This window comes from Mixophyes fleayi, chromosome 7 (assembly GCF_038048845.1).
Source record: "Mixophyes fleayi isolate aMixFle1 chromosome 7, aMixFle1.hap1, whole genome shotgun sequence".
Lineage (NCBI taxonomy): Eukaryota > Metazoa > Chordata > Amphibia > Anura > Limnodynastidae > Mixophyes > Mixophyes fleayi.
This window is the reverse complement of record NC_134408.1, coordinates 118,974,757-118,988,288: the sequence shown is the minus strand read 5'-3', so window position 1 is coordinate 118,988,288 and position 13,532 is coordinate 118,974,757. Positions and strand designations below refer to the sequence as shown.

Below are 13,532 nucleotides of genomic sequence, written 5' to 3'. Positions count from 1 at the left end.
TCAGACTCCTCAGCATGCAAAACCCTTAACTATTCCTTGAAGAAGCTTATATTTTTCCTCCATATTCATACTCTAAGAAAGTGTTTCCCAAACCCAGTCCTCAGCTACCCCTAACAGTGCATGTTTTCCATATCTCCTTGCTGGAGCACAGGTGTATTCATGTAACAGATCCACAGGTGGTATAATTATAATGTATCAGTCAGTAATGAATACACCTGTGCTCCAGCAAAGAGATATAGAAAACCTGCACTGTCAGTGGTAGCTGAGGACTGAGTTTGGGAAACACTCTAAGATTAGCGACTACCAAGGGCTGACACTACTTCTAGGCGACTTTAGGCAAATGCTTAGTGCGCCAAGGTTTTGGGGGCAACAAAAACACTGAATAAGTGCCATAATGCCAATTATTCTGAGTTTTTTTGATTTCCCCGAAGTGCCCACACACTAAGTACCAGCCGCTGCCATGGAGGAGGAGCAGCCAGCAGCTTATTGCTGTGACTCTATGGCTCCTCCATGCCAGTAATAGGCTGGCCCTATGGGGAAGGGGACACCAAGGCGCCTCCAGTGGTACTCCGTTAGCAGCAGACATTGTTATTTCCCCTTCACCTGATTTATCAAGTGTTTCCCACACTTCTTAGACTGAAGCTTATAAGCTAATTTGGGCATGACCAACTTTATGATTTGATGCATGTATTTGCATGTGTCAGTAATAGTAACAGAGGAAGAATAACATTTGGAAGCTGTAACCTCAGCTGTATTTACTAGTTTCTTTAAGAAATTTAAAATTTGTTGCTAACAGGAAACAGTAGAAAGTCCAGATCGATTACATATATTACACATGGAGAACACAGATGTTGTTTTACATCTTTGTAGTTATTTAATAATAGAAATGCATCTGAGAAAATTTAGAGCATTACTGTATGTTGAAGCCCTGTGTTCTGTTACCTCTTGATTATTTCTGTCTTATGCGACATGACTCTGGCACCATCTAGTGGTCAGTACAATTATCAACTTGTCAATTTTCCTAATCTTAAAAAGCAATAGTCTTTTAAAGTTAGTATAGCTCATTAAAAATAATAAATGATCAATATTGCATTCTATTTTACATTTTTTTCTTCTATTTTAGATTTCGAATATTTCCATTCATTTAGATTTGTTTCATTAAAATACTGTTCAGTTATTTAAAAATCTTATTTAAATATTGATTAACAATAACATTGTTTAAAAAATAATAACTAACTTTAAATGCAATGTTGACAGCAAACCTCAAACAAGACCCACGAACATGGACTGTGAACATCGAACTGTGACCGTCAAATTTTAAATCGCAAATTTGAATCTGGTCAATTTGTACCACAAACATGTTCGTGGCCATGGATCAGTAGAATACAATTGAATTTCGTACCTGTTTAACATTTTTGAGCACCTCTTCTAGGCTGTGAAGGGGAATCCCGGTAACTCACGGCTTTAATCATTTAGCAGTGGATGGTGCCTGGGTCATTTATATGCTGTTTTTATATAGCTGTTTTTCATGCCCCTCTCAGCCACAGGCACCAGTTCTGTCCTTACAAGAAAGAATGTGTATGCAGGGGCGCACGCAGGATTTTTAAGGGGAGGTTTCCCCCCCCAAAAAAAAACACATAGAGAGAGCAGCTCCATTTCGGCGGCACTGCACTGAACAGCAGCCGCGGCGCTGTCAAAGAAGTGTCCGTGGCTGCTGCATAGTACAGTGCCGCTATGTGGGGACACTGTTCTTCGCGGAGAGGAGGGGTTTCTGGAGAACCAGAAACCCCCACTGGGAGCGCCCCTGTGTATGTGATTTAAGTGTGAAACTTTAATAAGTGGTTTTGGTGAACATAAGGACACCATAATAAATCCTTTGTGGTGGCAGAAAGGTGTATTCATTGTTAATTAACTAAGGTAACACCAGTCACGGCCAGCTGTTCAGACTGCTGTATCTGGGACAGGCTGGGCGTTCATGACAAGGAGATATTTTAGTTTTAAAAAAGTCAAGCGTGTGATGGGCTGAGAAGTGGGTATTGGGGGAGGAGGGGCGGCAGGCTGAGGCTTTGCCTAGGGCAGTACGACACCTTGCACCAGTCCTGAATTAACAGTATAACTAATTAAAGGATGACTATTAAAAAATGGTTTATTACAATAACAATATATAACCAATATTCCAGTTTGAATATCGAATTCAAATGTCCAAACCTATAATTCTATGGGACGCGGGGAAGAAACAATTGTGGCTGGAATTCTCCTTTTAAAACTCATCCCCAAATCCAGAAGAGCGGTATGGTATTATACGCCAAGTTAAAGATTACTTTCATTGTGCAGAGCTCGCTGTCTTGACATCCTAGTTTTAGGGGCGTTTTCAGTTGTCGTCGGAAACGCCGAAAATCCAGCGGTCCGCGCACGATTACCATTATTACTGTAATAGTGCACGGAAAAACAGTTAATACAGTAATTTACTCGCTGGATTTCAGCTCGCAGCTCCCTGAGCCGCGAGCTGAAATCCAGCTACAAATTACCGTATTAACTGTAATAGTTTTAACGCCGCGGGACTTTCGGACAATTGAATATGCCCCTTAGTATCTCAGTATTGGTGCAGCTTCATCTATAAATTAATCATTGGTTGTTACCATGCAGATGATGCACACTGAGAGCCAACCCCCCCTTATAATTCTATTATGTACTCTCAGCCAACAAACATAGGACATACTTGTCCTTACATTACGCAATGAAACTTGTTTATGAGTCTTTGTTATCCTGAACCCTCCACATTGCACTCTTTTTGGCCAGCACGCTTTCAGTCTTGGGTGTATATTCCGCTTATCCTTAGCAATCAAAGAGTAAATAAAGTGAGAAAATAAATTATCATTAATACTCTCCTTTATTTAAATAGTGTCAAAATATTTTCAGAGTGATTTGCTGAGAATGTTTAATCATTCCCATCACTCTCTGTCCCGGTAGAGTTTGCACTTTATTTTCTCACCAGGGTTAATTTAGTCCGAAGGCAATTAAAGCAGCAACGCTATGAAAACAATAGGTGTGTTATTTTATTTTTTTTTAAAAAAATATGAATCACTGTGTCTGGCAATAAGAATAAACTTGATGTGAATAAATTAAGATAAACCGCGGGCAAACCTCAAAACTCACGGTTTAGTAGAGCATCAAAAATTCACAAAGTATCCCTCCGGGATTAAAACACTTATATAATAGAAAGAACTGCGGCCATACTAAACATAATTGTATAATAATTCTAATGTATGAATTATTAAAAGACCATATGTTAGTAATATCTATGATTTACAGATTAATGGCTTGTATTCTATGATTAAGACATACATGAAAAGAAAAATATGAAATGAAATAAGATAAACCATCAATCAACAGACATAACCAAATATGTGAAAAGAGAATAAAGAGTAAATGTGCCGATGGTCTGAGGAAGTTCTTTCTATTAAATAAGAAGAAACTTGGTAGTAAACATTTCCTTGGTTTGTTTCTTTGGGCTGCTACTAATGATTCATAGACTACAGCTTGCAGTGTCATGTGACTACCATGGCAACCACACTCACATGGCACATGATGTAGTGAGCAGAGAGGCTACGGAACTCCCCTCTGAGCTTAGTCTGCTTGTGCATTGCAATAGACTCCCCCCTCCTTCTCCCCTCTCTGTCATCACATGACCACAGAGGCTTCCTACACGCAACACAAAACTGAGAAGTCAGTAATGCTTTCCAGCTGAGAGTTTGTGAGTGTGACTGGCGGCCTTACCTGTCTTCCCTCCAGAGAGATTTTGAAAAGGAGATAAGGCTTTGTAGGAGGACAGCTAAGAAAATCAGATGCATGCTTACAAGGTACTTGTTATTTAAAGAAAAAAACAAAGCAAATAATGTCAATGTGGGATTGCTGCTTTAACCTAGCAGTGTGTTTTTACAGTTAAATCAACTTGTGCCACGGACAATTTTTGGGGCCCCCACTATGCAAGTAAACAGAGATGAACACAGCCCCTGTTGTTTTCTAAGAAATCAAGGGTTTCCTATCACAGATAAAGTGCTTCAGTATAACCTCAGTGTTCACTTATTGTGCTGTATAAGTTGATTAATGACAGCTATGCGAAGTGGCAGCTTCACAGTTGAAGTAATGTTTAAAACACTTACAGTTAGATTAATCTCTGTGTGGTATGGCTGACCTTTATAGTGACCTACACTTCTATCCTATTCCTGCAGTGAAAAATATTTTTACTGCTGATTCTGACATTGCAATGAGTTTGCATATCTCATATATCAGGTAACGAAAGTTTGACTTATCAGTCAAGGGCAAATACAAGGCTAGCAAGTTCCACATAATATGATACACTGCTGAACCTGGACTCAACATCCTTTCCTTAACAGTGTTTTGTGATCAGCTGTATGGAGAACTATGTGTTTCCACAAAGTGAAGAGCTAGAAACTGTTGGCCTGTAAGGAAACCATAAGTATCTTATCCTGGTTCTTGTAGCAGCACACTGCAACTGGGGAGTGGCAATGCCATGTGGGAATGGTTTGTCTAATGTGGCACGGTTTGCACAGCCATTAAAATATACAAGTAAGGGCTATGATCAAACACCATGCAGCCCCATCTGACCAGTGTTTAATGCAGAGCCTATTTTATTGATCAGTTTACAATACAGATAGTAATCTAGTAATAGATATACAATACAAAGAGCATCCTGTTAACATCCATATAATATTAAGAGCATTCTAGTGACCTCTATGCAATACATAGACAATTCTAGTGTTCATTTTACAATTCAGAGAGCATTCTAGTGATCTCTATATAACGCATAGACAATTCTAGTGTTAATTTTATAATCCAGAAAGCATTTTTGTGACCTCTATACAATACATAGACAATTCTAGTGTTCATGCTATAATTCAGAGACCATTCTTGTGACCATTATACAAGTTCATTATTCTAGTGTTCATTTTATAATTCGTATACTGTTCTTGTGACCTCTATACAATACATAGACAATTCTAGTGTTCATTTTATAATTCAGAGACCATTCTTGTGACCATTATACAAGTTCATTATTCTAGTGTACATTTTATAATTCGTAGACCGTTCTTGTGACCTCTATACAATACATAGACATTTCTAGTGTTCATTTTACAATTCAGAGAGCATTCTTGTGAACTCTATACAATACATAGACAATTCTAGTGTTTATTTTATAATTCAGAGAGCATTCTTGTGACCTCTACACAACAGAAAGGCCATTCTATTGACCAATATGTCCAATGATTGAGGCAGTAATCTGCAACCAACTTAATTAATTGCAAACATTCATCTAGTTGCGGAACGAAACACTATCTGTTTCTCCTGTGTGACATCATCACCAATCTGCTTGTTTCACCAGCTAACACCTGCAGAGAAGGCAACACAAAATAGAGTTTGAAATATAGGAGTTTGGATCGGACAATCTCAAGGTTGCATAGCAGTCTCTATTACCTATAGCAACCAAAGTAAACAATATTACTCTACAGGAGGGCAGGACTTGCTTGATTTTCCATACTAAATCTTACAGGTACCATGTTGTAATGTATATCTGGCAGAAGTCACTATTTTGACGGTGAAATTAACTTTTTGAATGTACACCCTTTTACTTTTGTAGGCATGTTACACTTGGATATCAGCACATATTAAAATCATTTTCAAGTCAACGCGTGTCCGCACTTTGGCACTCTGCACGCCTAGGGTCATGTTTTTCATGCAGTGATTAGAATTTGATACAATTGTGCTGCCAATATGCTTAAGAGCAGTACATTCATTGATCTTGATGGCGTTCTGCAACTGCCCATCTTGACCTCTCTTGAATTCAATAGCACAAAGTGCATTCATTTGTGGTTTGTACTGTAAGGGATCCAAACTCATACTGTTTCATTGTGACTTACCCCTGGTCTTTCTCCACATTTGATGTTTTCATTAGACCACTGTAATGTGTTGATTAAATATTTTAAAGGGCTTAAATTGTACTTTTTTTACTTGCCGTAATATAATTGCTTTTGTCATTCATTACAGCGCTTAAGGATTTCTATTTGATTATGTTCATAGTTGATTGCACTGCTTTTATTTAATTTCTTGGTTGCTCTTTTTATTATCTTTGGGTCTCTGTTATCTCTTGCTAGTTCATTTGTTCTCACATAACGTGACCACTTAAGCTAGGTACACACTACAGAATTTTCCACCAACTTTTTATGCCGATCGATTTTACATGCGATCGATGTTCCGATCGCTCGGTCCATGGACTGCATACACACTAGCCTTGTTTAGGGCGATAAAGGGAAGAGCGGACGTCCCTTTAGCGATTTTTTACAGCCATGTTGTCGTGAGCAATGACTGTAATTTCGTACTCACTGTTGTGGATCGGTCGGACGTTTATACACACTACACAATGGAAACGAGATTGGAACGAAAATATTAAACGGTACGACCAACCAAATGAGGCGACAATCGTCCATTTGGGCAGACTTTCGACCATCGTGTCACTGCACACACTGACCCGACTTTTGAACGAGCGATCGTATGTTGGCTGATTTAGCCGATTATTGGACGAAAACCGTGTAGTGTGTACCCAGCTTTACATGTTAGGTTGGTTTCTAATGTAAGTAGCATTGTTATAAAACAGAGGAGGGCTATCTGAAACCTTGGTGAAATCTGGTTAAATAAACTCATATATTTCAGCACAAAAAAAAAAATCCAGCAAGTACTTCCATATTTGGAAACTGTCATCCAATGAATTTAAATACTATACTGAGAAGCTATTTAAATGTGAGTTCCGATTTGTCACAGCATTTACCCTTCCTTGTCATTATGCAATTGAGATCATTACTGTGATTTATCTTCTTTTGTTGGATATGCAGCTGTTAACATTTCTTAGCAGGTATGTAAATGGGCCTTGTATTCTATAGCAAACAATGGCTACAGAGTTATTTTTAAGAGATTTATTTTATCAATCAACATGTACAGTAACCTTGTTATGAATGTCACATCCCACATTGCAAAGCAAATTGCTTTACATAATAGACTGGGTCCTTTCAATAAGCTGGAAAGGTGTTTGAAACAAACAAAAAATATATCTATAATGTCTAGTTAAAGGGGGTTTTCCACCTGGAGGTGACTTTAATTTATTCACTTATTCCTGCAAGTTTAACTAAATGCATTGCCCTTGGGTACCACACACAACTACTCTATGGACAAAACTGTATTTGAATCAGAGAGCTAATCAGAACTGTATTGTACACCCAGCAACAAATATAACTCTACCGAAGTTATAAATATATGACTAAAAGCATAAAATCTAGAATCTAGAAATAAAAAAGTAATATAATATTAGTAAAATTTGCAGGTAAGCACATAGAAGCCAATAGACTTAAGTATTACGAAAGTGGAAATCTCAAGTTTTTAAATAAATCACGCCCACCCAGGCCAAAATGTTGTAGAGCGGGGTGTACAGTTAGACCTTTAGCTGAAAGTCAAAATAGATCTGCCTAGTTGCAGCATGATTCAGAAATTGCTCACTGTCGTCTGCCATCCTACCATCCATTTTTGTGAAAATCCATCTTACATATCAAGTCACTGACGGATCAATAGATAAACTGTTTGTCTTGTTAGTGCATAATGTTACAATAGTCTTTTTATTCATTTTTTAAATGTTTAATTTCTCGAAACACAGACTACAGCTGAGCACACAATTTCCTTTATCATATAACTGTCTTTGCTCTCAATATATATTGCACTGTATATCCAACTTATTCACATTTGCCTGCTCTCCTGGAATATCCGGGAGACACCCCAATTTCTGGGACTCCCGGGAGAGCAGGGCAACCTCCCGGATCCTGGCCAGTTTGGTAAGTTAAATTAATGAGATGGGGCTAAGTGACGCGATTCACGCGTCATTGTGACCCAGCCCCCTGCTGTTATAGGTCAAAATGGCTTTGACCGTTTAGGGGTGTATGGCCAATGATGCGATTCTCTGAGCCCCATCCCCCACACGCCCACCTGCCCCCCGGACCTCCCGTAAAAGCAAATTGCAAGAGTATGAACTTTTTATGGCTGCTGTTCCTGAAATTCTGCTGCCATAAGACAAAAACTCAACCTAAGAACTGTCAGTACATAATACCTATGTATTGTTTTCACACATATATGAAGAGATTATTAAACAGTAATATGAGTATGGTTCCATATTGCTTTATACATACCAAATATTTTTTTGCATCCATAAAGTACAGTATATAGATACCAGTAATAGTTTGTCTCCTACCTGCGCTGGTGTTGACAAGTAAAGATCCGGGTGAGGCGTTTGTCGTTACTTTCCCATTGTTCAGTTGCTTCACTCTTTTCAGATGGGATTTCCCATTGTAATGTATTTGTGCCTGTGCTGCAGAGTTCAGCTGTATGTTGCACACGTCGCACAGGGAATAAAAGATCTTTTTTTTTTCATTGGAAAACTGGCAGTCTGTATTGTCAGTCCAGGCTACCTTCTCTTCAAAGCACCGCAAAAACATGGCTGTGCTCATCCTCCCATTTTCAAGCACGTAGTCGGGACTCAACGGGCGTTTCATACCTGCAGGGCAAACGGCTACATGAATTATATGTTTTTCAAACAAAGAAATAAATTGATTTCTATGATATTCCCAGCATGTTTTTATGGAATTAAAAATGACGTTGACCATTATATAATCAACCAGTCTGTCTCTTCATCCTCTCTAGTAGACTTAAAGAGGAACTACAAAGGTACAACTGTATTGTTACATCCGCTTTCCCTCATCTAGCAGAAGTGTGATATCCCGTATACGAGAGCTCAATATTCCTAACTTACTCATCCCCCCAGGTCCTGATCAATGGTTAAAGAAGTGAACTGCAACCGTTCTGACACCTCAGCACATACTTAGCTTGAGAGTGCTCAGTGGATGGCTGAGCAGCTGTCCAATCAGAGGTCTCAACACAGTAGGTCAGAGCACTAATATTTATATTTTTCCTGTCTCTTCCAGCAGTAGAACCAATGGCTGGTCAGGTGCTGAGGGGTGAGCATGTTAAGAATAGCGGGAACCTTGGTCAGTGGTTTGTTAGCTGAAGGGTGAGGATGTATTATAGTATAATTTTACTTCAGCAGGGAGTTTTCTTTAATCCATTCAAGGAGAGTTCAACATACATACATGGATGACATGGATGACCATAGCAAGCAACCGGTTATATAGTTTTACAGTCATTACTATTTTTACTGTGCATAGTCTTCTGATACTTATTTGTTAATACGCCAATGTAGAACTGCAAGGTTTAACCATTTTGTATGACTGCAGTTATCAATCAACATAGCATGCAAAGTATCGGTTAAACATTGAAATAGTTAGCATTTTCTTTTTTCTTTTTTACTTTTTATTTTGGTTTTCAGAGACAAGCAGTTTAAACTAGGGATGTGCACCGGCGACTTTTGAGGTCTCGTGTTTTGTGTTTTGGATCCGGATTTTCGTTATTTTTGAGGTTCGGATTTGTCTCGCAAAACACTTGACGAAAGGTCTCGGTTCGGATTTAAGGTATTGGATTCGGATTTTTTTTGAAAAAAACATAAAAAGTTTAAAAATCAAGTTTTTGGGCTTATTTTCACTCCTAGGCTATTATTAACCTCAATAACATTCAATAACAAGCATTTCCACTAATTTACAGTGTATTCTGAACACCTCACAATATAGTTATTAGTCCAAAACGTTGCAACAAGGTATCTTTCTGGACTGCGTAGAGGAGTGGGTCACCACAATATATATTAAAAACCCTGAACTTTTATGATTCGCACCAATAATTGTACCTGGACTGCGTAGAGGAGTGGGTCACCACAATATATTAAAAACCCTGAACTTTTATGAATCGCACCAATAAATGTACCTGGACTGCGTAGAGGAGTGGGTCACCACAATATATATAATAAGAAAACCATCAACTGGTTTGATTCGCACCAATAAATGTACCTGGACTGCGTAGAGGAGTGGGTCACCACAATATATTAAAAACCCTGAACTTTTATGAATCGCACCAATAAATGTACCTGGACTGCGTAGAGGAGTGGGTCACCACAATATATATAATAAGAAAACCATCAACTTGTTTGATTCGCACCAATAAATGTACCTGGACTGCGTAGAGGAGTGGGTCACCACAATATCTTAAAAACCCTGAACTTTTATGAATCGCACCAATAAATGTACCTGGACTGCGTAGAGGAGTGGGTCACCACAATATATATAATAAGAAAACCATCAACTTGTTTGATTCGCACCAATAAATGTACCTGGACTGCGTAGAGGAGTGGGTCACCACAATATATTAAAAACCCTGAACTTTTATGAATCGCACCAATAAATGTACCTGGACTGCGTAGAGGAGTGGGTCACCACAATATATATAATAAGAAAACCATCAACTGGTTTGATTCGCACCAATAAATGTACCTGGACTGCGTAGAGGAGTGGGTCACCACAATATATTAAAAACCCTGAACTTTTATGAATCGCACCAATAAATGTACCTGGACTGCGTAGAGGAGTGGGTCACCACAATATCTTAAAAACCCTGAACTTTTATGAATCGCACCAATAAATGTACCTGGACTGCGTAGAGGAGTGGGTCACCACAATATATATAATAAGAAAACCATCAACTTGTTTGATTCGCACCAATAAATGTACCTGGACTGCGTAGAGGAGTGGGTCACCACAATATATATAATAAGAAAACCATCAACTTGTTTGATTCGCACCAATAAATGTACCTGGACTGCGTAGAGGAGTGGGCACTGGGCACCACAATAAAATATATAAAAAACCTTCAACAGGTCTGCATTACACTACACATACGGCTGCTCCTCCATCCTCTCCATCATATACATGTTGGAGTTTTAGCATGTGACAACCTCTTGTTTTTGATAATGTCAGTGCATTTTGAATATTTTTCAATTTGCCCCACACCACTGAATGTACTTTATCTATGATACGCATCTATCTATCTTGACTGCGTAGTGTGGTGGCCCCGGTACACAATTTGGTACCGGGGCCACAATAAAATAAATACACCCTCCACGTGTCAGAATTCCACCAAACAAGTATCTGGACTGCGTAGTGGGGTGGCCCCGGTACCCAACTTGATACCGGGGCCACAATAAAATAAATACACCCTCCACGTGTCAGAATTCCACCAAACAAGTATCTGGACTGCGTAGTGGGGTGGCCCCGGTACCCAACTTGATACCGGGGCCACAATAAAATAAATACACCCTCCACGTGTCAGAATTCCACCAAACAAGTATCTGGACTGCGTAGTGGGGTGGCCCCGGTACCCAACTTGATACCGGGGCCACAATAAAATAAATACACCCTCCACGTGTCAGAATTCCACCAAACAAGTATCTGGACTGCGTAGTGGGGTGGCCCCGGTACCCAACTTGATACCGGGGCCACAATACCTCCTCCAAACATGCTACAGACAATTCGTCATTGAGATCCCATTAAGTATGTTAAAGACAGACAGGGTCCAAGTGTTATTAGTTGACTTTGTAAAGAAAAAAACTGTCCCTGTTGCACATAGTCGTGCAATGAAGACTTACTTTTTCATTTAAAGGCACGATCTTTCAAGTGTAGTGTTTGTAAGTCTAAGTCATATTATACTTTTGGTAAAATTGGTTTTTTTGGTTCCTCTTTATGTTAATTAATTAGTAATAGAATTAAAGTAGGAAATAGAATTAAATAGAATTAAAGTAGGAAATAGAGTGGTATAGAGTTGTAGTGTGGTATAGATAGAGTGGTCCACACAATATAATAATAAAACCCTCAACTGGTCTGAATTCCACCAAACAAGTATCTTGACTGCGTAGTGTGGTGGCCCCGGTACACAATTTGGTACCGAGGCCACAATATAATTAAAAAACCCTCCACGTGTCGGAATTCCACCAAACAAGTATCTGGACTGCATAGTGGGGTGGCCCCGGTACCCAATTTGATACCGGGGCCACAATACCTCCTCAAAACATGCTCCAGACAATTCGTCATTGACAGACCCCAGACAGACAGGGTCGTAGTGTTATTGTTTGACTTTGTAAACCCAAAAAAATGTCCCTGTTGCACTTGCACATAGTCGTGCAATCAAGACTGACTTTTTCATTTAAAGGCACGATCTTTCAAGTGTAGTGTTTGTAAGTCTAAGTCATATTATACTTTTGGTAAAATTGGTTTTTTTGGTTCCTCTTTATGGTAATTAATTAGTAATAGAATTAAAGTAGGAAATAGAATTAAATAGAATTAAAGTAGGAAATAGAGTGGTATAGAGTTGTAGTGTGGTATAGATAGAGTGGTCCACACAATATAATAATAAAACCCTCAACTGGTCTGAATTCCACCAAACAAGTATCTTGACTGCGTAGTGTGGTGGCCCCGGTACACAATTTGGTACCGAGGCCACAATATAATTAAAAAACCCTCCACGTGTCGGAATTCCACCAAACAAGTATCTGGACTGCATAGTGGGGTGGCCCCGGTACCCAATTTGATACCGGGGCCACAATACCTCCTCAAAACATGCTCCAGACAATTCGTCATTGACAGACCCCAGACAGACAGGGTCGTAGTGTTACTGTTTGACTTTGTAAACCCAAAAAAATGTCCCTGTTGCACTTGCACATAGTCGTGCAATCAAGACTGACTTTTTCATTTAAAGGCACGATCTTTCAAGTGTCAGAAAGAGAGAGAAGACACAGGAGAGGAGAGTTGTAGCTGGGGACCTGGGGTGGAAGCTCCCAGGCTCCCCCAGCATTGCCTGGAAGTCTGAGCGTGGTGACTGAGCCAGGGCAAGGAATGTGTGCCCTGGATGAGGGGGAGAACTCCATGCCACTATAGTGAACCCAAGAGAGAGGGGGACACTGCACATGGAAGAGGCCCTGGAGTGAGGGCTGCTACAAGAGGCATGGTAGCTGTAGTGTCAGATCCTGAGGCTGAGAGTACACAGAGTGACGTGTCAGAGCACAGGAGACATTATCCCCGCAGAGGAGGGATGAGCTGCAGTTGAGAGGTCTGCTGTTGAAATAGGACATGCACACTTTAACAAACCAATCATTTCAGCGACAGGGCCTACCAAACAACTTTGACTGAAATGATTGGTTTGTTTGGGCCCCCACACCAAAAAAGCTATTCATCTCTCCCTGTACAGACTAAACAGGCTCTACTGAGGCAAGATGTCGTCCTCATCCTCAACCTCTGATTCCTCTCCCCCTACAGTGTCTACTTCCTCCTCATCACACATTATCAATTCGTCCCCGCTGGACTCCACAACCACAGGTCCCTCTGTAGTATCTGGAGGGCAGTGCTGTACTTCATTGAGGAATTGATTATTCATTTTTATAAACATCATTTTTTCAACGTTGTGAGGAAGCAACCTCCTTCGCCGCTCACTGACCAGGTTCCCCGCTGCACTAAAAACTCTTTCCGAGTACACACTGGAGGGGG

The 13,532-nt window shown here is 39.8% G+C and overlaps 1 protein-coding gene across 1 annotated transcript in view; it reads right to left on the bottom strand.

Moving 5' to 3' along the window:
• The window catches only part of ZNF385B (zinc finger protein 385B), a 433,027-nt gene that overhangs the window by 325,101 nt on the left and 94,394 nt on the right, over positions 1-13,532 (bottom strand). The window contains exon 2 of the mRNA XM_075180555.1: positions 8,309-8,611. Coding sequence (XP_075036656.1) covers positions 8,309-8,609 — 301 coding nt within the window. The 5' untranslated portion in view covers positions 8,610-8,611. The remainder of the gene's footprint in view (positions 1-8,308; positions 8,612-13,532) is intronic.